General features: G+C 43.1%; 1 protein-coding gene across 2 annotated transcripts in view; it reads right to left on the bottom strand.

Annotated features, from left to right (window-relative positions):
- The window catches only part of TBCA (tubulin folding cofactor A), a 57,705-nt gene that overhangs the window by 3,089 nt on the left and 26,756 nt on the right, over window positions 1-27,860 (bottom strand). For both annotated transcript variants that reach the window (XM_050947133.1, XM_050947134.1), the window contains exon 2: window positions 21,412-21,517. In XM_050947133.1, the coding sequence (XP_050803090.1) occupies window positions 21,412-21,517 (106 nt within the window). The remainder of the gene's footprint in view (window positions 1-21,411; window positions 21,518-27,860) is intronic.

The following is a 27,860-nucleotide window of genomic DNA, read 5'->3' as shown; positions in this document are numbered from 1 at the left end:
ATGCACTTTGAGCAAAATTACCAAACTGGCACCCCACTGAATCTGAACATCTTGCCTACACTTACAGAAAACAAACTTCAGAATTATACAGAAAACCCACTTATATTTCATGGAATATTTGTGAAGCTGAAATCTATACACTGAAAAAAGGGGGTGTGCAGCACTCTTCTTCAATATATCAAATCTATTTAGAAATGAAAATCAATTAGCAAATCAAATTGTGAAACCTGGATAACCTGCAGTGTAAAGCTTTTACTTTTAAGTCCTCTCGCATTCTTTCACTCAAAAGGATATTTTCCCCCTTCAATGTCATTACACGCAGACTAGTATTAATGGAAATTATATACTCAAAAGGAGGGGGGAGAGAGAGTGTGTGTGTGTGTGTTCACAAGTTCACGTGCATTAAGGCCCCAGACCAGCAAGGCACTTGAGTAAATGAATATCTAAGCACACAAATGATGTCCCATAGAATTCAATGGGACTGCTCTTGTGCTTAAAATTATATCTGTGCTTAAGTTCTTTGCTAGTCTGGAGCCTATATAACCATTTTAGATAAAAATGGGTCTAATGGGGGGGAAAAAAGTTTCCAATTCAGTCTTCAGGTTCCATTATGAGAAATTCAGAGACAACCTTTCTACTTTAATGAAACATTAAAAGGTGACAAATTTAAAATACAATAGCAAGAAATTCAAAAGTTGAGAGTCTCAATAGCAAGATCACCACTTTTATAAAAGAAAAAATGGCCCTAAGGAGACTGCATAATTATTTTAATGGTTCTACAGAAAAATTCAACATTTGCAGTATCAAGTTTAAGAGGAGGTACTGGGATTTTTAAAAAGTTAAGATGAATTTACTATCCATTAAAAGACCCTAACACTGAAATCTAAATTTATTCACAGACCACGTACACCATATGTAGTAGAAGTGCATGATAATCCACCACATTTATAAGCTTACCTCTATTCTGGAAAGAACACCCGCAGAAGTAAGAATAGTCTGATCACCAGGCCCAGTCAGTGAATCACTGACCTCTGTTGGTACTATTAACAAGTTGTACACTATCATGCTGGTAGATGATGTGGAGAACAGACCAATTCATTTTACATAGGCCACTGAACAGCTATCGAAGAAAAAAAGATTTAAGCACTGACTTGGAATCTAGAAACTCTACAGCGCTAATCCTGGCTTCTTCTGTGGCCTTTGTCAAAGGGGAAGATGAAGCCACATGAGTCCTTCAGTAAGGTAGGAAAGCTGGCTGAGAACTGTAGAGGTGGTTGTAGTGCCTCCAAATCATTGTAGATTGATTCAAATCAAAGTGACTGCTGAGCTACTGAAGTCCTCAAATCATGATTCAAAGAATCCAAGTTACAGAGAATCTGCCATTTACACTAGTTTAAGCCTGCAAGTGTCCCATGCAAAATAAAAAAACCCAGTTGTCTCTGCCAATTTGACCTGTGGGAAAATTTCTTCCTGACTGCAAATATGGTGATAGTTAATCCTCAAGCATGGGGGCAAGACCCACCAGCCAGACACTTGGGAAAGAAATCTCTGTAGTAACTCAGAGACCCTCTCTATCTAGTGTCCCATCACCAGCTGTTGGAAGTGTTTGTTGCTAGCAGTCACAGATCAACTAGATGCCATTACAGGCAGTTTCAGTTTCATCAGACACCCCTCCCCCCCAAACTTATCAAGCTCAGTCTTGAAGTCAGTTGGGTTTTTTGCCTCCACTGCTTCCCATGGAAGTCTGTTCCAGAACTTCACTCTTCTGCTGGTGTCAAGGCTGATTCCCCACTCTGGCACTTCAAATGCAGAAGGTGGGGGCCCACAAGGATTCTAAAAATGGATACTGGCCACTCCAGGCTGGTATTAAACTCCCAACGTTACAGCTTTTCTCTGACCTTGGATGGGTAGATGCTGCCACCATCCAAGTGCAAAAATACCCTTTTTACCCAGGAAGGCACACTTGGGAATTCCTCCCTGTGGGGTACCCTCAGCCCTTTCATCCTCCCCTCTGAGGAAGAGCTGAGAAAGAGAAACAAAGGAAATCAGCTGTTGCCACCAGCTAATTAAACCACATATGCACAAAAAACCCAATCCTATTCTTAAAGGTAAATTTTATTAAAAAAAAAGAAAAACATCTGAAACTTAGGCTATTGCTAGATTTTAAAAGAGCAAAATAATAATTAAGCATCAAGAATAGTCTTCTGGAGGTCTAGCTTAATGGGTTGCAAGCAAAACAAAAGCATTTGGGGGTCAGCCCAGAGGAGTCCACAGGCTTTACAGAAATAAAAGACACACCTAATTGAGTCTTTCTAGACATTTTCTGATCTACTTACATATCTGAGGTTTCAAATTAGGTAGTTTTAGGTACTATCTGGTGATTTTCATACCTAGTTCACAGCTTTTTACAGCAAAGTTTCAGCCCTGTTTTGCTCTGTCCCCTCTCTCCGGAGAACAGACAGACCGACCCAATTTTTAAAAGTTCTAGCCCTCCCATTGGCTCTTTTGGTCAGGTGCCCAACTTCCTTCCTTTTACCTGCGGACTTGTTAAGCCTTTACACGTAAAGCAAGTAGAGAACCATTACTAACAGGGATTTTGCAGCTAACTGGCTGGCTGGGTGTCCATAGAAGGGAGCTACTCCCACCCTTCATTTATCACAGATGGCTAGACATCTTTGTCTAATTTCAAGCCTGAACTTGTTGATGGCCAATTTATATCTATTTGTTCTTGTGCCTGCATTGGCCCTTAAGTTAAATAACTCCTTTCCCTCCCTAGTATTTATTCCTCTGGTGTATTTATAGAGAGCAATCATATCTCCCCTCAGCCTTCCTTTGGTTAGGCTAAACAAGCCAAGTTCTTAAGAGAGTCTTGTCTTCCTGGGATCATCTTAGCAGCCCTTCTCTGTACCATCATGAGAAACTGACCTGACTTTGCAAAGAACAATGAATATCTGCGGGGTTATTGAAAAATGCGATGCCCGAATGAAAGCATTAAGCATGGAAAGAACCAAATTGTATCGGATTAAAAATGCCTGTTGAGGCACAAAGACAGAATACTTGGATAAACAAACCAGATTTGTTTATAAGTGTACAGGCAAACATAAAAGGGATCCAGCACAAAGGGTCGTTATGTACATAAAGGAAGCAACTTTTTTTTTTTTTTTTTTTTTTTTTTTTTTTTAAGATTAGTGCTCTTAGCGCAAAATGAAAAGATGTCAAAAGAAAAAAACTGTCACAGACAAAGCTTTGATGATGAAAAACACACATCTTTACTGGATCTCAAATTTACAAAGCAAGGTTATACAATAGACTGGATTTTGAAATGGGAAACAAAGCATTTCAGAAACAGATATTAGAGGAGAGCACAATGTAGTCAGAGTAAGCATACACAATATATACGGCCCAACCAAATTCACGGTCCATTACGACAAACATGGTTGCTGCCATATGACCTAACAGTTGGAGACAGGTCCTGGCTGATATCTGTAGGCTGGCTTGTGCTGTGGTGATCAAGGGTGACTAATCTGTGTAGTGGTAATGAGGCTTTGGCTTCCAGCACATCCAGGTGGACCCCAATGAACTCTAGTTTTTGAATGGGGTGTCAACGTCGATTTTTACATGTTTATTTTTAGTCCTAGTTGAGAGAAGAGAACGATTATCCTTTGAGTAGCTTCTACAGCATCTTCCTGAGAAAGGGTTTTGAGTAGACAGCTGTCTAAATAGGAGAATATCATGACTCCCTGCCGGCAGAGGTGGGCCACCATGACCGCGAGAACCTTGGAGAAAATCGGGGGCACCATAGAGAGGCCAAAAGGCAGTACTTTGAACTGGTAGTGATTTCTGTCCCAGAATGAATCCAAGGAACCTCCTGTGCACTGGGTGTACGGAGATATGAAAATATCTATCCTGGAGGTCGAGGGCTGAGAACCAGTCCCCCTGTTTCAGTGCTTGGATTATAGCTGCTAACATGACCATCCTCAATCACTGAACCTTCACAAACGTGGAGTTTCCTTAGGTCAAGAATGGGCCTCCATTCCCTGCTCTTCTTCTGAGTTAAGTAGTAGTGGGAATAAAAGCCTCTCCTACCCTGTGTTGGGTGTGGTTGACTCAGTACTGACAAGTGCAGGAGGTGATTTATTTCATAGAAGGTGCTTGTGAGAAGGGTTCCTGAACAGGGACAAGGAGGTAGGGAGAATGGGGGAGGGGGGTAAGAGGGCATGGAGGTAAATGGGATTGAGTAACCCATGTTTATAAATTTCTAATATTCATTTGTCCAAGGTGATGGTCTGCCATACTGGCTGGAATGGGATCAGGCGGTCTCTGAAAGGATGGATGGATGAATGATGACCGTTCCAGTGCTTGGAAATGGGGAAGGCATCTCGGGCCCTTGAGCAAAGCCTCAAATTTGCTATTTCAAAGACGGTTGTTGGGATCTTGATGGCTGAGATGGGAATAGTCTTAGGCCTCTGTCTCCATTTTTGTAGGTCATATTGTCTCTGTGGTTGGACATATGGGGGCAGGCCTTGATTGGTATTTCCCCAGCTTCCTTCTTTGTGCAGGTGTGTAAACACGTAAAGACCAAAGAGTTGCCCTGGAGTCCTTTAGGGCATAGAAGAATTAGTCAGTCTTGGCCGTGACCAATTGCTGGCACTCAAAGGGAGGATCCTTAACAATAGATGGGACATTCTTGGGAAACCCAGAGAGGTGGCGTCATGAATCCCGTCGCATAACTTAAGCAGTGGTAATGGATCGTGTGGCTGTGTCTGCCACATCCAATGAAGTTTACAAGACCGTCTCTGTGAGGTGGTTTTTTTTTTGTTACAGTAAATAAATGTGGACATCTTAGAATCTTAGACTTCAAAATCTTAGACATCATAATTTATGTAGTTATACTTGGCCATCAAAGCTTTGTAATTGGCGATTCTGAATTGCTTAGTTGCTGACAAACAGGCTTTGTGCCCAAAGAGGCTAACTGCTTCCAGTCCTTATTGTATGGGGTGATTCTGGAGTGGTGGTGTCTTTATTCACAGCCTCTACCACGAAGGAATTTGGTGCGGGATGTGAGAACAAAAAATCCATAGCCTTAGAAGGGATGTAATACTTTTTGACTGCTCTTTTACAAGTGGGTGGTATTGTTGCAGGGGTCTGCCAGATTATCTTGGCTGGGTCCACAAGTGCCTCATTTATAGGGAGCATAATCTTTGATGTTTAGGTCTGTAAAATATCCAAACAGTTTAAGTTGAGACTGCAACTTCTTCCAAGGGTATTTTGAGTGAGTCAGCTATTCTTTTAAAAGCTCCTGGAACTGTTTAAAGTCAAAGTGGTGGGGGCATAACTGCTTTGTCTGGGGAGGATGAAGAGAGATTGATTGGACGGGTGATTTTCTGTTCCAAAGCTTCCTCCTGTTCTTCAAAAGTTTCCTCTGGAGGCTGTACCTACTGAGTCTGATGAGGAGCATCTGTAGGTGCTGGAAGGCCTAGAGTACTGGTGGCTGTATGGAGGCCATGGATTCTAATAAGGCCATTGCAGTGGGAATGGCATTGGTGGTGGTATCCATGGATATCCGTACCACCCCTGGATGTCACGTGGCTGATACCCAGATTGCTCTGGTGGACCTGGTCTGGTGGTCATGCAAATGGGTGAGGAGTGGTCCCCTTCCTCTTCATCTTCATCGCTGGAAAAAAGAAGGGCTGATCTCAGTAGTGATCTAGATTGGCAAGGTACTGAGTATGGAGTAACATCAATACGAAGAAGGTACGATTCTGGTGTTGCATAAACTAGCAAGTCCTTGCGATGAAGAAATTGATGTGGTGCTGCAAGCCTCAATGCAGAGGATGGTGTTGTAGACAGTATTGCTGTCGTAGCTGATGTCGCTGTGCTATGCACTTCAGGGTCAGTAGATGGCACCACAGAATGTAGTGATGTTGAGCTTCTTGGTGCCAGATGTTTAAGAGGCTCCATCGGTACTGAGGAGGAAGGCTTCTCTCTGTCACTCCTCTCAAAGCAGCCTGCTTAAGGTCTTTGGCTTTCACAGAATCAGCAGTACCATAAGATCCTGTCAACTTGTAGGTGCTCAACCACTCCGCAGTCGGTACCAAGTGTGTCGAATGAATCAGGGATTGCTTCTTTTTGGCTAGTTCCCTGGAATGGGAATTTGTTGCCTGCTTTTTCTCCACCTTTTTTGAGGATTGATTTCCTCTGAGGGTAGCAGAGATGGTCTGTTGCAGATTCACCTAAAGTTGAGCACCCAAAGGGACACTCCTCAAAGAAGAATTTATCATTATGTGAAAGGTTAAAAATGATCATCCTGCCATTTTTCACCTACTCTGGATTTAAGATTTCAAACACACCATGCCCCTGATAAGGTGACAAGGTCGGTGTGGTAACATATTTTACTGAACCAGTTTATGATGGTGGGAGACAAGCTTTTGAGTTTACACAGAGGTCCTTCAGGTCTTGAAGACTAGCTGTATGTAAGCTCAAAACCTTTTCTCTCTCACCAACAGAAGTCAGTCCAATAAAAGATATTGCCCCACCCACCTTGTGTATCTAATATCCTGGGAACCAATGTGCCTACAACAACAGTGCACACAAGGATAAGGTGCACAGGGAAAAGAAGATGGGGCCAAGAAAGCAGAGATGTGTTAGTCAGGAAGGTGTCTTTATTTCATAGTGTAGTACACCTCTGAAAAAGAGACTGAGCCTTAGATCACTTATTCTGGGATAGTGAGAAGATAAAAGAATCACCAGACTACACCTTCTCAAAAATAGTATCAGAATTACTTAGGTGTGAGAGTCGATCCTTGGTAGTTTTAGGCTAAGAAATTAGCTATATGATTTAAAACAAAAAAACAAACAAACAAACACACTACTAAAGAAGGACCCCATGACCACTTGCTCTTTGCCTGTTACAAAATTGAAAATAAAAGGTACATTTGAAAGAGAGTGGTTTTCCTCAGCCAGATTTAGAGGAGGCAATGAATCGAAGGGGGTGGAGACAAAAGCAAATATGTTTTACTGTAACTGAGCTTGATAAAAAGATGAGCTTTTCCTTAATATCAACCTATAAATCTACAAACTCAAATTTGTAAGATAGAAATTTTCATTTTAATAAACTGGAAACCTGTTTGTTTTTTTAAAAACAACATAGCTGGCCTGGAAAAGGCTTGAATTACACTAAACTGCTGGTAATTCCCCCTTTAATTGAGGAATAAATTGCACAGAACGCTACGTGACTCTCTCTACTCTTGGAGAGGTGTGAAGAAAAATTTATGGAAAGTGTTGGGATACATTCTTTTCTCAGTGCAGAGAATCAGTTCTCTTTCACATCAGCTTATTATTTCAGAGTGTGGAACTGATAGGTTTCAACCACTTACATCAAGCATTGTGTAGAAAAGGAGTGGAGAGCCTGAGGGAGGAAGAAAGATGATAGACACCTACTTGACTTCCTCTTCACCTAACTGCTTCAGTATTCCCAACTTTTTCAACCCCTGCAGTTGCTCTATCTGAAGACCAATCGATTGGTGCATGACAGATCATTTCAGGAGGCAGAAGCAAAAGGTTATTTTGTCCTTTCTGGAAAATGGTTTGCTGCCTAGGAGTTTTATGATAATCTGAGATTGCAGGTTTTCACCACCACCAGCTGGGGAGACAGCTAGTGCAGAGATTTAAGAGTGTAGATACTACTCTTGAGGGGGGAGAAGCAAAATTCATTACTAGTGCCTTCCCTTAATCCAGTCACTGGTTAATTCAATCCTCCCCTTAATTTTAGAATTAAGTCATTTGTATTAAACACAATTCTTGCCCTTTATTTTGATAACTTTTGTAAGGATGACTGGATAATACAATCACTGCCCATAGAAAACTATCAATTAACAGGCAACATTTTCTACAAAACAGCTCAAAATTTTACTTGAAAAGAATATGAATTGCTTTGGATGTAAACACTGTCACATGGGCAGACAACTGGCAGAAAAAGTATACATAAAAGAGAATCCATTTGGAAAGTGGTGCCAGTTCAGTTCTGACAAAACAAGCATTGGTCAACCAAAAAGGTTGGCTCAACCTTGACATTACTGGCTGCATGCTCTCCTCCTCAGCTCTTTTTTTGTAGAATTATCTGTCATCCTTAGATTTTCAGGCAGAGGGAAACTTGCACAATATGGGGCAAGAGCCCTCACTCAGCCCAACATACGATTTAGTTAAAAAAGTTAGCAATCTGATTAAAGAAAAGGCATTAGGATTAATTATGGAGATTTCCTTCAGTTTTGCAGAAGGCAGAAAGTCAGGAAAAATAAATGTCTGTGCCAAAACTGGAGACAGAAAAGAACTGGCAGGTTTCCCATATAGAGTTAAGTCACTATCCCATGCCTGAAAGGTCTGATACAGCCTCTTTCTGTAGAGCAGAGGAATGGTGAGCCCAACTACAAGAGAATTTCCCTCCAGCAATTGTTAATGTCAATGTCAGTTATAGAATCTTCTTACTAAATGGGAGTTTCCATGTTAATGTATTCCTACTACGCAATTATTTTAAATCCTCAGCATAGAGAGCATAGTCTAGAATACAAAAAGATATTTATATCTTTGACCAGTGAAAATGAAACTCTTTAAAAAACACAAGAAAAAGAAAGCCGTAGCAAGGATTACAGTAATTTCTCATCGATAAGCTTTTTTCAAAAAGGACATTAGAAAAAAAAATCCAAAAAGTTAAAAGGAGCATGTTTAATATCACTTGCATGTCAGGAGTATTATTCTAGAGAACACAGATACAAATACAAGAAGCTAGCCTTTAGAGGAGACTGATTTATGCTCATTAGTTAAACTCTCCAAATGCACAAACAAGTGTGTCAAACCCTTTACTAGCAACTTTACTGGCTTTTTATCTAGACAACTAGAACTATAGAATTCAGATTATTAAACAGAGGTCATCTGTTCTCAGGAGAAAACCCAAAGGATTTTGAAAGTAATCAGACTGGAATGAAACTAAAAGTTCCACCTAATCTTATTTGTGTCTGTTTTATGAGGAGTCTGAAACTTCGTGTATTCAATCCAACATGAAATTTTAAAAAACAGAAAGATATTAGATTAAAAACTACTACTTGAGCGATTAAAAACAGATGAGTATTCCCCAAGTAATATTACTTAACATTAAACAAGCATTGAAGTGTTCAGACTAGTATCTTTCATGTTTGAAGTCCCATTACACAAAAAAACAGCTTCAGTAACTAAAAGTATAGTTAATTCCGGTCTTCCACATTTTAATTTTCAGGAACCTGTATCTTGATTAGTGAATCTGTTCCACTTTTAGTGGTGACTAGTGAAAACAAATGGATTCTGCCTAATCCTAGCAAAACATGACAGAGACTCAAGTACGAGATTATGAGGAGCTGAACTTGTTGGATAAAGGACATGAACACCAGCTTCTCAAAGGGCTTGTCCCCTCGTGAAAATTAATCTGGAATAATTAAGGCTGTACTAGTGGATTAATTTCCAAAGTGAATTAAACTAATCTGGAATAAAACATTTTTATTCCAGAAAAAAAAGAGTATCCACACATGGAGTTAACCAGGAATAGCTTTTCCAGAATAACTCCCTATGCAGATTAGCCCTGATTGCCCATATTACCTTATTTGCATATGGAGGAAACCTGCTTATGGATGCACCTGCAGCAAGTTGAATATAAATTCTGAGACAAGGCCCTTAGATTCTGTGGTGTTCCTGCGGAAATTCTGTAGTAACTTCAGATGAATTAAAATGAAGGGCTTTGGAATTTGGGGAGGCAGTTGGGATTGTGGGAAAAGTAGTTGGATATTTCTGCTAAAATGATCAGCAAATAAATATTTAAAACTATTAAAAACACACCTTTAGGTTTCAGAGTTATTACCCCATGGAGAGTAACCCAAGAACATCATGCCTCAGAGCTAATTCATGCTGTACATAGATTCAAATAGGTATTACTATGTAGGTTTATACTCTCAGTTCACATTTGTTTCTGCAACCATAAGGACTAGATTTCTTTTAAAAAAAAAAAAAGTGAACTGAGTTTCTGGACCACATGGCCACAGACCTATTGAATACACAGGGTCTTACCTATTGGTCTGCATTGGTGGCTAGACTGGAGTGCAGAAGACTTATTATAAATCCTAGCATAGGAGGGTGAGAGAGAGAGAGAGGAGAAGAGACCAAGCAGCTTTGTTAAGCCTAGATTCAGGTTCTGTGGCAGAATAGGGTTCTGTACCTGCAGAAACAAACAGTCTGTCTAAACCATTTAAAAAAATCTTACAGCCATTGGGTTGGAAAAGATAGGAGTTATCCACAGGAGAGTGAAATATAGCCACAAGGTATACTCCGATCAAGCTAATCGCCAATCCTTGATGTTTCAGGGTGTAACAAGGCAGTGTGGCTCCCCTCCTCATCCGGGAGGGTCGAGCCCCACCACTCACCCAGAGGGGCGGGGCCACTAAGCAGAAGTCCCGCCCCTCAAAGGGTCAAGCAGCAACCCGGAAGGATAAAAGCCGGCCCTCAGCTGGGGCCCAGCCACCGTCAGGAGCAAACCTGTCAGCGGGAGCTCCTGACTGGGAAGCTGCTGAGGCTGCAGGCCAGTGTCCGGACTGACCGGGGCCTCCCGACACTCGCTATACCGAGGAGCTGCCAGAGCTTCCCTACGCTCGCTACAGCGAGGAGCCGCCAGAACCGTCCCGCCCCTGCTGCGGCCCCGAGGACACCCCGGAACAGGCCTGGCCGGACTTCCTGGAGGAGCTGCCGGACTTGTCGCCCAGCCCTGGCTGTGAGGAGCCTCCATGGTGGGACGTCCCCGAAGCGGGTCCCACGAACCAGGTAGGCTCGGAGGGGGATACTGGAAGTAGCCCGGGGGCAGCCGACCCGAGTCGGGCTGCAGATTTCCTGATACCCATGGCAGTGTGTTGCGGTCAGGATCCCCACTGACCACCTGCAGCGGTGATCACCGCTTCTAGGGCCCCGGGCTGGAACGCAGTGGAGTGGGTGGGCCTGCATTCCCCCTGCCACCCGTCCATGGGTGGCAGAATCCCCCTTCCCCCCTTGGCCTGAAGAGGCCAGCTAAACTGAGATAACTGTGTATTGGTGGCCCGCCCGAGCCAAGGGCTGGGCCCCCTTTGACTGTGCCACTGCTTGGTCCTGTCCCAAAGGGGCCCAAGCGACCCGCACCCTTGTCAGCCCGTCCCTGAACCAAGAGGGTCGGAGCTGAGATAACTGTGTATTGCTGCCCCGCCCGAACCAAGGGCTGGGCCCCCTTTGACTGTGCCACCACCCGGTTCTATCCCCAAAGACCGAGCCACCCAGACGGTGGGCTACGGTTCCAAGGACCTAGACCCTCAGACGACAGGTCAAGGCCGGTGTGGCTCCCCTCTTCATCCAGGAGGGTCAAGCCCCAGCAATGCTCCCGCTTACAAGGGACAGAAGATAGTTCAGCAAATACTGAATAGAAGCAAGAATGGGCCCAGAAAGAAAACCTCTTCCATTTAGCCAGGTAAGTAGTTCTAGTTGATGGTTTCCTGCTACTCAGCAACATATCCTGAACTTCTCTAGAGCAGGACTCCTTCACCAAAGTTAACCTTGAAGCCTCTAGGGCAGGGGTAGGCAACCTACTGCACGCATGCCAAAGGTGGCACACAAGCTGTTTTTCAGTGGCACTCACACTGCCCGGGTCCTGGCCACTGGTCCAGGGGGGCTCTTCATTTTAATTTAATTTTAAATGATGCGTCTTAAACATTTTAAAAACCTTATTTACTTTATGTACAACAATAGTTTAGTTATATATTATAGACTTATAGAAGGAGACCTTCTAAAATATTAAAATGTATTACTGGCACACGAAACCTTAAATTAGAATGAATAAATGAAGACATGACACCCCACTTCTGAAAGGTTGCTGACCTCTGCTCTAGGGTGTCAGGCGAAGGGCCTGAAGAGTGGAGTGGAGGAGGCAGGTGAGATTCTGTGAAACCAAGTATGTGTAAAGCGGCAGTGGGGATTGACAGAGGTCCACTGAGCTGGTGTGTGTGTGGGGGGGGAAGACAACAAAGTGTTGATGGGGCCATGCAGGGGTGATCAGTATAAAATGGCCTTGTCCTGCTTGATTTTGCACAGAACTCTGGTCAGAAAAGGATTGGGAGGAAAAAAGCATACAGCAGACCCTGACCATGGCAATAGAAAAGCATCCAGGAACAAAACTGGTGACATTTTTTGTTGTCTTTTGTCGCTAAAAGACCCACTTGGGGAGACCCTCAGGACTCGAAAATGGATCTTGCTATGTCTGGGTGAAGGGACCACTCCTGATGATGAACAAAAAATCTGCTCACGCAATCTGTCAGTGTATTCTGAGCCCTTAGGACATGGACTGCTTTCAGAAGTAGAGTTGATTATGTAGAAGTCCCAAAATAGGATTGCTTCTCAGCAGAGTAGTGAGGACTGCATCCCTTCCCATTTATTTACATAAAACATGGCCGCTGTATTGTCAGTCAGCACTAACAAGCCCCTTTCCCTGATGTAAGGCAGGAATGCCATGCAAGCTGATCAGATAGTCAATACATAAACATTGGGGAGTTTTGAGCTGAGCTCTTGAGTAGACCAGAAAACTTGCATCTGCCGGGGTCCCAAGTGAGCCCTCCCACCTGGGTCTGAGGCATCCAAGACTAAGGTAAGATATTGTTGAAGTGGGGTGAAGGCAACTCCCTTGCAGACATTGGACATGTCTGTCCACCAATCTAGGGAGGATAAGATCCAACTTGGTACATGCACTTACCTGTCTATGTGGTGCCTTCTTAGTGAATACACAGCCAACACACTTGAAGCAGTCTGAAACTCAGCCTGGCGTTTTGTACTACAAAAACACATGCTGCCATGTGCCCCAGCTGCCTTCAACAGTTTCTCACAGTGGTGAGAAGATCACCCTTAAAGTCCAGAATGAGGTTTTGTATTACATGAAACCTACAGTAGTAAGGTCCTGGCCATTTTTGAGTCCAGGATCATTCCAACAAATTCTGTTTTCTGAACTGGAAACAGGACTGAATCATCTGTGTTGAGCAGCAGGCAGATAGCAAAGAAGGTGGCTGAGATTTTGTTTATGCTGGACAACATCTGTGTGCTGGACTGACTTCTTATCAGCCAGTCATCCAGATAAGGGAAGACATGGACCTCTGACTTCTGAAGGAATGCCGCTACCCCAGCCATACACTTTGTAAACACATGCAGGGCAGCTTAGAGATCCAAGGAGAGCAGTGTGCACTAATAATGGAGACCGCTGACCGTGAATCTCTCTGATGAATTGCCACGAAGTAAGCACGCTGTAAGTCAAGAGCAGCATACCAGTCCTCTGGCTCCACAGAAGGGATTATGGAGACTAAAGTGATCATCTGAAATGTCAATATTTTTAGGAACTTAGATCTAAAATAGTCCTGAGACATCTTTTTGCTTTCAAGATTAGTAGGCATCAGGAATAAAACCACTTTCCCCCGAACAAAAGAGGGACCTCCTCTATAGCTCCTACAAAGAGAAGCAATTGTATCTCTGGCAGTAACAATGCCTCATGAGAAAGATCTCTGAAGAGTAACAGGGAAGGGAGATAGGGGGCAGGATGGGGGAGGAATAAATTGGAACGTGTATCTGACTTCCACCATGCTTAGGACCCACCTATCTGTTGTGATGTGGGCCTCAGAATGACAGAAGTTGAGACAGGTGGTTTGCAAAAACTGGGGAAGAAAAGGATAGCCCTCTTAGAGCTGGCAGTCTGCTCTTCACCAACTCAAAGTGAGCTCTCGGAGGATGCCACCTGCCTTGAAGAACAGGCTGCTCCAGAAGTAGAGGGTGGTGGTAGGCAACTTTGTAACCTCTGTTAGTTCTCCTTGGCAGGTCCTGGGCTTGATAGGCATATCCCTGAGAATGCTGTGACTGGTGATGATGGAATGATGCCTTTTATTTCACTGCAGGGGTGTGAATGCCCAAGGGTTTCAGGGATACTCTAAAGCAGGGGTAGGCAACCTATGGCATGTGTGCCAAAAGCGGCATGTGAGCTAATTTTCAGTGGCACTCACACTGCCTGGGTCCTGGCCACCAGTTCAGGGGGCCTCTGCATTTTAATGTAATTTTAAATGAAGCTTCTTAAACATTTTAAAAACCTTATTTAATTTACATACAACAACAATAGTTTAGTTATGTATTATAGACTTATAGAGACTGTCTAAAAACATTAAAATGCATTACTGGCAAGCAAAACCTTAAATTAGAGTGAATAAATGAAGACTCGTCACATCACTTCTGCAAGGTTGCCGGCCCCTGCTTTAGAGTCTTTGAGACTGTACAGAATCTCATCAGTTTTTTTTCCTCAGAAGAGCGATGGCCCTTCAAATGGGAGAGCCTGGACTGTTTGTTGCACCTCTAGAGGGAGGCCACAACAGTGTAACCAAGACACGAGCCTCATTGGGATGGCAGAAACCATGCCAGGAGCTGCAAAATCTGCTTTGCCAAGACTTGCCTGTATGCTTATGTATAAATATTAAAGACAGAACTAAATTCTCAACTATTTATAATAAACAGTTTAATTCCAGTTCTTAATAACTATATAACTAAATAGAATTTCCTTGAAGTCTTTTAAATATGTAAATCCCATCCCATATATATTCTGGAGCAAATTTTTCACTACTAGAAGTATCTTGAAACTAAGGGACTAGTAGAACAAGCAAGCACATTCACTGTGCTCAGTATCCTAGTCTTTCAGAACTTCACTCTGGAAATTGTCAGAGCTGTGAGTATATACTAAAAAAGAACACTAAAGCAGCTGTGTGAAGATGTCATCTGAGGAACCAAATTGCAGCCGTTTTCATAGTGTACTGAGACCCTTAAAAGGTATATCTACACAGCTTCTGGGTGCACATCTTGCAGCTTGGGTCAAACAACCTGTTATTTGGGCTCATACTAGTGTGCTAGAAACAGCAACATGGATTTTATGGCTTGGGCTGGAGCTCAGGCTCTGAAACTCTGGGTGGGCTTCAGAGCTTAATTTCAAACATCAAAACAATGTCTCCACAGTTATTTTTAGCATGCAAGCCCAAGTTCCTCAAGCACGAGTCTGTCAACCTGGGCTGCAAGACTCGCTCCCAGAAGCCACGCAGACAAATTCACTGAGTGAGGGAGGCCATTCATTTAAAAACTGTTGTCACTGGCTCCTCAGAAGACATCCTCAAAGTACTGCTTTACCATTTTCTTTACTGCAAGAGCTTCAAAGGCTATTATTGTCAATTATGACAATTTCCAAAGAGTAGGTGAGAAAATGCCTTGACGCTCTCAAATAATCTGATGAATTGGGACACTGAGCATCAAGATTGCATTTACTGGTTCCAATTAGTGTCAACGAATCTTTAAAGAAACTAGTCTTATTTCTATTTCAGTAGAGCCTAAAAACCTCTATCAGTGATCAGAGGCAGTGAGATCATACTTCTTAAGATGGTATGAGTAAATGGCTGCAATGTCTTCCAAATTCTAAATATTTCTTTTGAAATAACCTGGAAAGGAGAAAAACACAGAGTTGGACTTGTGCCTTTTATGATGAATAAAGGCAGCGAGAAGGGATGTTTTTTGTTGGTTTTTAAATATTTTTTTCTGCTTCTTTTTTTTACATTAGACACTCAAGGTCTCATTTATTCTTCCGTTTGTCCAGGAAAATTAAGGATAACTGGAGAACTGGTAGGTTTATAACACCAGAGACAATGCAAGTGAAGCCTGATTAAGACTGAAAGTGATTTTAATTCAGACTGTTTAAAGTTGTGAGTGTGAGGGTATGTCTACACTACGGGATTATTCCGATTTTACATAAACCGGTTTTGTAAAACAGATTGTATAAAGTCGGGTGCACGCGGCCACACTAAGCACATTAATTCAGCGGTGTGCGTCCATGGTCCGAGGCTTGCGTCAATTTCCAGAGCGTTGCACTGTGGGTAGCTATCCCATAGCTATCCCATAGTTCCTGCAGTCTCCCACGCCCCTTGGAATTCTGGGTTGAGATCCGTGCCTCATGGGGCAAAAATCATTGTTGCGGGTGGTTCTGGGTACAGCCTCACCCCTCCCTCCGTGAAAGCAGCAGACAACTGTTTCACGCCTTTTTTCCTGGCTGAACTGTGCAAATGCCATAGCACAGCAAGCATGGACCCTGCTCAGATCAAGACCGCAATCGTGGACGTTGTAAACACCTCGCGCATTCTCGTGCAGTCTATGCTGAACCAGGACCTGCAAAGCCAGGCGAGGAAGCGGCGGCTACGGCAGCGCGGCGACGAGAGTAATGAGGACATGGACACAGAATTCTCTCAAACCGCGGGCCCCTGCGCTTTGAAGATCCTGCTGGTAATGGGGCAGGTTCTAGTCATTGAATGCCGATTTTGGGCCCGGGAAACAAGCACAGACTGGTGGGACCGCATAGTTTTGCAGGTTTGGGACGATTCGCAGTGGCTGCGAAACTTTCGCATGCGTAAGGCACTTTCGTGGAACTTTGTGACTTGCTTTCCCCTGCCCTGAAACGCGATAATACCACCAAGATGAGAGCAGCCCTCACAGCTGAGAAGCGAGTGGCAATAGCCCTCTGGAAGCTTGCAACACCAGACAGCTATCAGTCAGTCGGGAATCAATTTGGAGTGGGAAAATCTACTGTGGGGGCTGCTGTGATGCAAGTAGCCAAAGCAATCATTAAGCTGCTGCTACGAAAGGTTGTGACTCTGGGAAACGTGCAGGTCATAATGGATGGCTTTGCTGCCATGGGATTCCTTTACTATGGGGGGGCGATAGATGGAACCCATATCCCTATCTTGGCACCGGAGCATCAGGGCACCCACTACATAAACCGCAAGAGGTACTTTTCAGTGGTGCTGCAAGCACTGGTGGATCACAAGGGACGTTTTACCAACATCCACGTGGGATGGCCAGGAAGGGTTCATGACGCTCGCATCTTCAGGAACACTACCCTGTTTAAACGGCTGCAGCAAGGGAATTACTTCCCAGACCAGAAAACAACAGTTGGGGATGTTGAAATGCCTGTAGTTATCCTGGGTGACCCAGCCTGCCCCTTGATGCCATGGCTCATGAAACCATACACAGGCAGCCTGGACAGTAGTCAGGAGCTGTTCAACTACAGGCTGAGCAAGTGCAGAATGGTGGTAGAATGTGCATTTAGCCGTTTAAGGGCACGCTGGCGCACATTACTGACTTGCTCAGACCTCAGCCAAACCAATGTCCCCATTGTTACTGCTGCTTGCTGTGTGCTCCACAATCTCTGTGAGAGTAAGGGGGAGACCTTTCTGGCGGGGTGGGAGGCTGAGGCAAATCACCTGGCCGCTGATTACGCGCAGCCAGACACCAGGGTGATTAGAAGAGTACACCACGAAGCGGTGCGCATCAGAGCAGCTTTGAAAACGAGTTTCATCACGGGCCAGGGTACGATGTGACTACTGTGTTTGTTTCCCCTTGATGAACTCCCCCTTGACTGACTCATTCCCTGTAAGCAACCCACCCTCCCCCTTCGATTACAGCTTGCTTAAGGAAATAAAGTCACTATCGTTTAAAAATCATGTATTCTTTATTAAAAAGTCATTATAAAAAGAGGGAGAGAACTGAAAGGTATCCCGGGTGTGGGTTGGGAGGAGGATAGGAGGGAAGGAAAAGGCCACTAAAAATATTTCAAAGTAATGACAGCCTTTTGGTTGGGCTGTCCACGGGGGTGGAGCGTGCGGGTTCACGAAGCCTTTCCCCACACGTTCTTATACGTCTGGGTGAGGAAGATATGGAACATGGTGAGTGGTGAGGGTGGTTACACAGAGGCTGCAGCGGCACTCTGTGACCCTGCTGCTGTTCCTGAAGCTCCACCAGATGTCAGAGGATGTCAGTTTGATCACGCAGCAGCCCCAGCATTGCATCCCACCACCACTGATCTTCCTGCCTACACCTCTGATGTTCCTGCCGCCACCTCTGATCTCGAGCGTCTCTCCTCTCCTCACGTTTGTCCCTCCTTCCTCACGTTCACTGACATCTTTCCTGTAATTTGATACCACGTGCTTCCACTCATTCAGATGAGCTTTTTCATTGCGGGTTACTTCCACGATTTCCGAGAACATTTCGTCTCGCGTCTTTTTTCCTCTGCCTTATCTGAGATAGCCTTCGAGATGGAATAGGGAGGCTTGAAAAATTTGCAGCTGCCTGAGGGAGGTAAAAAAGGGAGAGAAGATACATTTTACAGAACAATGGTTACACTCTTTCACAGTGAACAACACTATTTACCTTACATAGCACATGTGATTTCACTACAAGGTCGCATTTTGCATCTTAATATTGAGTGCCTGCGGCTCTGGTGTTAGAGATCTCACAGACGCAGGTCCAGGCAGCAGAATTCAGCTGGCATGCGGCCATGGTAAGCCATTGTCTTTCGGCTTCTGCAGCCTTCATATACACAGTGCCCTCCTTTCCCAAATACCAAGCAAAGCCCGTTCAGTGCTGCTTCTTTCCTGTTAACATGCAGCAGCAGAAACCACCCCCTCATCCAATTCTCTGGGATGATCGCTTTACCTCTCCCCCCACCGCGTGGCTGGTATCATGGAAGATCACTGCTAATCATCCCCCTTCCCCACCACAGCGTGGCTGGTAGCAGGGAAGATCCCTGCTAGCCAAACATGAAAAAGCTCAGCACCATTACCCCCCATCCTCTCCCCCTGCTTGGCTACCTGCAAGGAAGGATTTCTTTTAAGCAACAGGCAAACAGGCCATCTCTGTCCCCTTAATTAAATTCCTGAGTTTCAACCAGGTTACCATGAACGATATCACTCTCCTGAGGATAACACAGCGAGATAAAGAACGGATGTTGCTTGAATGCCAGCAGTCACCAGGACCATACGCAGCTAGGCTTTGTCATGCAATGATACCAGATTACTTGCTACATGCATGGCGTGGTCAAGTGTCCTACCATGGTGGACAGAATAAGGCTGCCTTGCCTAGAAACCTTCTACAAAGGCTTTTGGAGTACCTCCAGGAGAGCTTCATGGAGGTGTCCCTTGAGGACTTCCGCTCCATTCCCAGACATGTTAAACTTTTCCAATAACTGTACTGGCCGTGAAGGCATCCCAAGTCCTCAGGGCAAATCAATCATTAAAAAAACGCTTGCTTTTAAACCATGTTTTATATTTACAAAAGGTACACTCACCAGAGGTCGCTTCCATGGCTTCATTGTCTGGCTACTGGCTTGGGAGGGTAATTCCGTCTGGGTGAGAAAAAGCTCCTGGCTGTTGAGGAGAACGGAGTGCTGTGTGCTCTCCGCAAGCTCGTCCTCCTCTTCCTCCTCCTCCCCATCTGCAGAATCCTCAGCCAAGGCTGAGACTACCACCCCCACCTCGGAATCCACGGACAGGGGTGGGGTAGTGGTGGCGGACCCCCCTAGAATTGCATGCAGCTCAGCGTAGAAGCGTCATGTTTTCGGCCCTGATTCGGACCTTCCGTTTGCTTCTTTGGTTTTCTGGTACACTTGTCTGAGCTCCTTAACTTTCACTCTGCACTGCGCTGAGTCCCTGGTGTGGCCTTTCTCCATCATAGCCTTGGAAATTTTTTCAAATGTTTTTTCATTTCGTCTTTTGGAACGGAGTTCTGTTAGCACAGAATCCTCTCCCCATATAGCGATCAGATCCAGTACCTCTCGTGCGATTCATGCTGGAGCTCTTTTTCGATTCTCAGGAGACTGCATTGTTACCTGTGCTGATGAGCTCTGCGTGGTCACCTGTGCTGGTGAGCTCTCCATGCTGGCCAAACAGGAAATGAAATTCAAAAGTTCGCGGGGCTTTTCCTGTCTACCTGGCAAGTGCCTCCGAGTTCAGATTGCTGTCCAGAGCGGTCACAATGGTGCACTGTGGGATACCGCCCGGAGGCCAATACCGTCAATTTGCGGCCACACTAACCCTAATCCGATATGGTAATACCGATTTCAGTGCTACTCCTCTCGTCGGGGAGGAGTACAGAAACCAGTTTAAAGAGCCCTTTATATCGATATAAAGGGCCTCGTTGTGTGGACAGGTGCAGCGTTAAATCGGTTTAACGCTGCTAAAATCGGTTTAAACGTGTAGTGTAGACCAGGCCTGAGAGAGAGAGAGAGAGACACACACACACACACACACACACACACCCCTATTGAAAAGCAAATATCTAAGAAATGCTGGGAGAAAAAACTGTTAAAAATTCAACACATTCAGTTAGAAGTTGAGAAAGTTCAGTCCACAGTGAATATCCCAGAGGTGCTCACAAAACCAAACTCTGTATTCCTATAATTTATAAAAGTAAAAGCAAGCAGAAAAAAAAATCTGCATTTTAAAACAAAACAAATCTGCAGGCCTTAATTCATAGGATTAAAAAAAGGGGGGGGGGGGGCTGGGAGGGGGAAAGAGTACATACCACTTTCCTCCCCTTTGCTGGTAACTTTATTCCATAGCCGTGAACACAAACCATTCCCTCCAACACACAAAATTCAGAAACATCATTATTAGGTAGGATATTACAAAAATATAGTCTACCTATACTACAGCTTGTCTGAGGCTCTCCTATAACTCTATAGCAACAGGTACATTGGTGCGTCCATTGCTGTGTACCTGGCTATTTCACTTTTTGTCTGAAGTTTAGTTAAGTTGTTATTGTATATCTGCACTCAGAGTTAAAAGCTTTCATCTGTGTATAATCACCCTTACACACTGTAAATTGAAAACTGTGCTCAAATATTTTGGCCATTTCTACACTACCACTTAAATCGCTATGGGGTATGAACCCCCCCGAGCAACTTAGTTTCACTGGCATAAGTGCTCATGTGCACACTGCTACGTTGGCAGGATAATTTCTCCTGCCAATACAGCAACCGCTGCTTGGTTTGGTGGTTATTATAATATTAACAGGAGAGCTCTCTTCTGTCAGCATAGAGAGGCTGCACAAGCAATCCGACAGTGGCATAGCTGCATTGGTACAGCTGTGCCGCTCTAAGATCGCTAGCATAGACATGGCCTTAGTTTACCTAAACTATTCAGAAAGCAGAAGGCAGGAAAACCCTCCTCAGGCTCAAACCTGAGCATTCCTGCAAGGTACAGAGCACCCTCAACTCAAAGATGAGGATGCTTATTTCACAGGAACACTCAGTACCTTGCAGGATTGAGCTCCTTATGAGTCAACAGTTCTGGAAAGAGCAACATATTTAAAAATGCAAAGAACTGTGTACATTTGTATACTGCCCTTTTATATTTAAGATAACTTTTAGTGTAGTGTTCATATCATCTGAGTTTGAAAAAAGCTGTGAGATTCTTTTATTAAGAGTCACTTTCAAATTTTCTTTATAAGTTATATTTTAAATATATTTAAATTTTTAGGACAACATACCTGCTTTTTAATTCCATAATCATCACTTGCTTCAGCTTTCATTCTTTCAATTTTTTCTTCTTGCTGTTTTGCTTCTTTTTCATACATAACTTTCTCTTTTACCAACCTGAAAACAAATCAAATGATTTTATTCATACACTAATAAAGTGAGATTAAGCTGTATAATTGGAAAATGACATCATACCCATCAAAAATAAAAGTACAGCAACCCTTCAAGAGGCTGCTGTCTAGTTTTATAAAAGTTAAATTCTTGACCTTTTAACTAAAGATCTAAACCCAAGTGGATAACAAAGTATATCTATGTTAATTCTGGCTTCATATTAAATGGCATGGATTACTTAAACCAATATTCACTTAAAAAGACATTCTGCTACTTTGTTTCAAATACTAGACAAACAAAATGAAGTAGTAAATTCCTAGCTGCCATGTGCTTTATTGATAGAAGAGAGACACTTGTGGTCTGCAATGATAGATTCCAAGTCACAAAAGACACAACTGCTCAGATTCAAGTCACGTGGGTTTTGAGCAGAGATATGTTACACAAGGCAAAGTGTATAATAAGCTACGTTTGCATCTCAAAGTTAACACTTTTTCAGAACAGTCCAAGAAACAATTTTAAAAAAATGATTACTAACCTGTTCTATAATTATTGTTCTTTGTGATGCATTGCATGGCCGTTCCACTTTAGGTGTGTGCACCAGAGTCGGAAATTTTTCCCTTAGCAGTATCTGTTGGGGCAGCACATACACCCTTTGCCAACTCATATTGCTACCAGATGGTACAAAAGGGTGGAACGTGACTTCCCTCAGTTCCTTCTTACCTGAGAGACTCCTATACAGAGGGGAAGGAGAATGGTCATAGAATGGACAGGTGCAACACATCTCCAAGACCAGTTACAGAATAGTTAGTAACAGTTTTTTCTTCAAGTGATTGCTCATGTCCATTCCACTTCAGGTGACTCACAACCAGTTCAAACCAGAGGTGGGTTTCAGAATCTACCTGAACAAGAACCGAAGGACTTCTTGTCCGAACTCGACATCATCTCTGGAATGCTGAGAGATGGCATAAAAAGAGTTGTAAATGTATTCACCAATGACCAAGCTGCAGCCCTACAACAGTCTGATATTGGCACTTGAGCTAAAATAAGGTGCAAAAGTTGCTTGAGATCTTGCCAAGTGTGCTACCTCCTGCTTAGTGGGGTTACATTGGCAATGTCATAACACATACATATGCAGGGAGAAATGCATGACAAGCTCCTTTGTCTTGAGACTGTAAGGCTCTTCATTCTGTTTGCAACTGCTACGAACAGCAGATATGACTATATAAACCAGTGGGCCCCAAACTTTTTCCCTCGTGCCCCCACCACCTGTCTGTCCTGTGTCCCCCCCCACCCCCAAGCTGGGCTGTGGTTCCAGGAGGGGGGAGACGCAGCAAGGGGTAAGGGGGCTGGTAGCTGGGGCACCGGGCGCGGGTTCGTCAGCCAAGGTCAGGACTAGAGCTGGGTGGCGCTCACTGCGCACTCCTATGGGGGCTGGCCCGGGACCCAGCCATACTCCCCCCCGAACATTCCTCTGCATGCCCCTGAGGGGCATGCCCCACAGTTTGGGGACCTCTGATCTCAACAATTTGGTTCTGTCCAAGTAAAAAGCTAATGCCCTTTTGACATCCAAGGCATGGAGTCTCTCCATCCTTTTGACAATGGGGCTTAGGAAAGAAAATCAGTAAGTATATTCCTTGATTGAGGTGGAATTCCGACACTACTTTAAGTCACAAATTTCAGATGTGGACACAGTAAACTTTTTCCTTATAAAAGATTGCGTAAGGAGGCCTCTACCAGCCCAAGGATCCCGGTCCCCAGATCACCATAGAACCACTGCTGGCTACCAGGAGTAGGATCCTCTGGAGGAAGAAGAGTGATGCCTTCTATCCCTGGAGCGAGGGGCATAGGAACATACCTTAGAGCGATGGTTCTCAACCTATTTACCACTGTGGGCCACATCCAATACTACCTGGCCTTGAGGATGTCACATGGGCCACAGCTGTGCGCTGATTGGGCCATAGGTTGAAAACCACTGCCTCTGAGGAAAAATCAGAGTCACCTGACCAGAGATGCACTGTACCTTACTTGTAGGTATGTCAATTAAGTCTGAGGTTCAGTCAGTACTGGACAACTTGTCTCCTATGCTGCTGGAGAATCTGGTACCAAGAGACGTAACAGGTCTTGCACAGCAGCATATGCCTCTGGCATCATCAGTACCAAAAGGTTCTCCTGCTGCTGCTGCATTCAAGGGGTCAGAACCACAGCAGGTGTAGGCCTCAATGACAAAGGTACTGGTGCTAGAGTAAAAAACCCTGAATGTGACAAAGTCAGTATCAGGGAGCACTTCTTTCCAGAGTTACTCTGCCCTGCTCTCCAGTTTGCTTGCTGGCAGACAGTACTGGGTACCTCAATCTTTTGGAAGAGATTGGCTCCTTTGAGGCATGCTGTCTGTTGCTTCTTCCTCACTACCAGGAAAGAGGAAATGCTGCAATGTTAAGACATTCACTAACTGGCGTAGAAGTACTTGGTGCCCGCCCTGAGTGGGACAGTTCAGACGGTGGACACAAGATGGCCTCATGAGAAGGAGACAAAGCCTCACTTTCCTATCCTTTTTGATCCAGGACTTGAAATGTCCACAGATTTCACAGTGGTCCTAGATGTGACTCTCATGCAGCATTTGAAATGAGGGTTACTTATTGGCATAGACTTGCAGCCGATGCAAGGCTTAAAGCCTGGAGGCTGAACATGCCTCAATACTGACAGTCAGCACCCAGCACAAGTACGAACTGACAATCTAAGCAAAACTAAATAAAATAACTAAAGGTCTAATTAACAACTGAGAAGTACACTAAGTATATATAAAGAATTATTCTTAGGAAACACAGAACACTTGCAAAGCAAGCAAACACGCATTGACTACCAATCATGGGCAGTCAGAGGGAACTGAGGAGAATCGGGGGCCGCCCTTTATATCACTGCACAACAGCATGAGACATGTGCCACCCCAACAGGTACCACTAAGGGGAAAAAAGTCTCCTACTCTGGTGCACTGGGCATGCCCACACCTGAAGTGGGATGGACATGTTCAATTACTCAAAGAACTGTAATTACATAAGAATGGGTCAGACCAAAGGTCCATCTAGCCCAGTATCCTGTCTTCCAACAGTGGCCAGTGCCAAGTGCCCCAGAGGGAATGAACAGAACAGGTAATCATCAAGTGATCCATCCCCTGTCGCTCATTCCCAGCTTCTGGCAAACAGAGGCTAGGGACCCCATTCCTGCATAAAATGAGAATTTTAATGTAGATAATACTTAAAAAGACAGTGTAATCACTTCCATTATTTAGCATAGGAGATCAGACTTTGATAGCATGAACCATATATTAATACAGAGATGTCTTGCATACGACCTCCCTTCCCTGTGGTAATTACAGCAATGCTTTATATGGAAAACTAAATTAAGAAAATATATTTTTATCTTCTTTTAATGCAATTTGGTAGGTGCAAATTAGCAGGAGGAGCAAGCCTATGTGACCAGCCAATTCTTCAGTTCAAGAATCTCTTTTCTAGATCATAGTTATATTTCACACCACAGTACAGAAGTGAGTAGATGTAATTCCATACATCAAATCTGACCACAAAATAATATTACAAAGTCAACTTCCGAAACACAGCATCTCAATAGTATCAAGGTTCTTAAAATGTTTGCTCCAAAGGGCTTTTTGCAAACTCAGAATCCCAGAACTAGTATGTATCATGGTAAGTAGTGGACCCATAATTTAACCTTGATAACTAGCACCAGCATATGGGAAACGTTCTTAAAATCTGTTTTTTCAAAGGGAGACAACACACTCACTTTTTAGCCTTAACACTGGACCCAGATTTGGAAACTGGGTGCTCTTTGATATAATCCCCCTTTTCCAGCAAACCATTAAGATCACCTTAAGTAAATTCAAGTCTAACAACTATAGCACTAAAGATTCCAGTTTAATAGAATTCCTTCTAGTTTGCAATATGTTCTCGACATAAAATAACCCAGTGTGCTGCCAAAAATTATGTACCACAAACTTCCATTAGCACCAGTAAATAAAGTAAAAGCTGGATTTATCTGGCTGGCCAGCTGGCTGATCAAAGCTGGCTATTATTGAGCAAATTCAGACACCAACTGCTCAGGTTTACTATATGATTCTATTATGATGACTAAAGAAGAAGGATTTGTATGGATACTAGAGACCTGCATAACATGTATTAGGGCTTTTGCTGGTATAGAAATATCATAAAAACCCACACCTTTAACCAACATTAATGTACCAACCAAAACTTCCATTATAAACTTCACCTGTATTACTTTGTCAAAATAGTGATGGCTAAAAATCATGTTGGGGAAAAGATGAAAGAAGATAAACTGCATAGCCTGATAGGGTCACAAATACTTTGGAGTAGCAGTAAACCTTTCTAAACATCAGTCCTGGACCTGGCATCAGCATCAAAAAGTACAATTTTATAAAGGACTGGTAACTTTATGATCAGGATGGAATGCTTTAGGTCAAGGTAATATTCTTTTGTTTGTTAAGTTTCCGAAAAAAAGTTAGTTACACAGTTAACAGAAAAATTAACTCTGAGATAGTTGACTTTTGAATTACTGTACCCAAATTCTTATTTATAGGTTGTTTGATGTAAAATATTTAAACTTATTAAAATCAAATGTCTAAGCATTATTGTTAGAACTAAACTCAACTGCACCACTAAAACGAACACTTTAGAATTTGTTTGTATTAGCTAAAAAAGCTAATTTAAGCTTGTTATATATGAAAACATAAGTGACACTCAACTAATTCATAAACCAACTCTAGAATCAGTGACTTTACAAACTATAGTCATACAAGCCCTCTCTTAGCAAGTAAAAAGATTTGTTTCTCCAATCACATAAGCACAACTGAAAAACCCCTGGAAGCTCACTAAGGTGCAAGCTAAACACATCAGAAGCAGGGTTTGCTGGCCTTGTTGAGGTAAAGCTCCTCTCGAGGAAATAAAAATAAGTTTAAAAACACCACATACACTTTGGAACTTGCTTACAAGTTTATGTGTCACCAATATTAAAACACTTGTTTAAACTGTGATAAACATTACTGCCTTATTGTAAAAGGTAGAAGAAAAACTGGACTTGCATTTTTCAGAATTTACACATTTTTGAACAGACTACTCAGTGTGATGAAAGTATTTTATAAGTTACACCTACTGGGCTGGCAAGTACTGTGCGCCTTATTTACCCCCATCTCATGAACTGTTGTAAAAAGATAAATATCCCCACGTGTATGGCTGATGAAAGGATATTTACATATTATAAATGTTCATACAATTACAGTATACTATGCCAAAATACCAAAAGATTTTACTGTACTGCATACATACAGTTTGCACTTTTGAAATTAACCATCATTCAACCACCACTCCTTACAACCAAAAAAGACAGGACCATACTTTAGGGTCCAGCTTAAGAAAAGGATACCAAAAAGATAAATATAGTAAGCAACATTTTTCAAGCCTAGATGCTCATGATGTTAGCTCCTGTGCCTACATGTAGATTTAGGAGCTAACATTATGAGCACTAAACACAGTTTTAAAAGTGGAGCTATAAGCACTCAGCTTTGAAAAATGTGGCCAAACTATTTTAACCATTACCACTGCTGGTAACTCCTTAAATTACAATATTAAAACTGAAATAGCGATAATTTTTCATGACTGATATTTACCTTCTGCATTCCACTCACCTTGATTACCAAAGTTAGACTAGCAATTTCACTTTCCACCTCTCACGCACACTACTGATGTCTGTATTCACACCACTGAAAAGTTTTGATTTCAAACATTTCTCTTAGTGGATTGTGCTAAAGTATCATTAAGCCATTTCTATTTACGTATGTAACCTGACCTATTTTTCTCCCCTCTTAACCCCATTTTTTAAAGGGAGGAGCATACCCTAATTTATCAGCATTTTCTCAAAAACAAAAAATATTTGGTTATGGCACACAAAAGTTGTCAAAACTAAATACTGTGCTTTGACAATCTCTAACCAAAAACATCAGCAGAACTAATTGCGAACAAAATTATTGCCCTGATAATGCTCCCCCTTCCTCCCTGCACTTCCTGTCTCTGCATGTTTCATCCACTTCAAAGAGGATATAATGGCAATGATGACAGATCCTTCACTACTGCACATGCACTCATGTGGAGAAAAACTAAAAAGTGTTCAGGAGTAGTGTGCGGGGGGGAAATCACATCCTATCTTGTCACCAAAAAAAAAAAAAAAAAGCCCCCAAAAACCCACAATTGAAGCTATTTACAGATTAGACAATACAATTCTGAAAAACTTCAGATATGATTTCTTTAACAGCCAGTATATATGACAT

This window comes from Gopherus flavomarginatus, chromosome 3 (genome assembly GCF_025201925.1).
Source record: "Gopherus flavomarginatus isolate rGopFla2 chromosome 3, rGopFla2.mat.asm, whole genome shotgun sequence".
NCBI lineage: Eukaryota > Metazoa > Chordata > Testudines > Testudinidae > Gopherus > Gopherus flavomarginatus.
The sequence above is the reverse complement of the archived record's forward strand: the minus strand, read 5'-3'. Positions and strand labels throughout refer to the sequence as shown.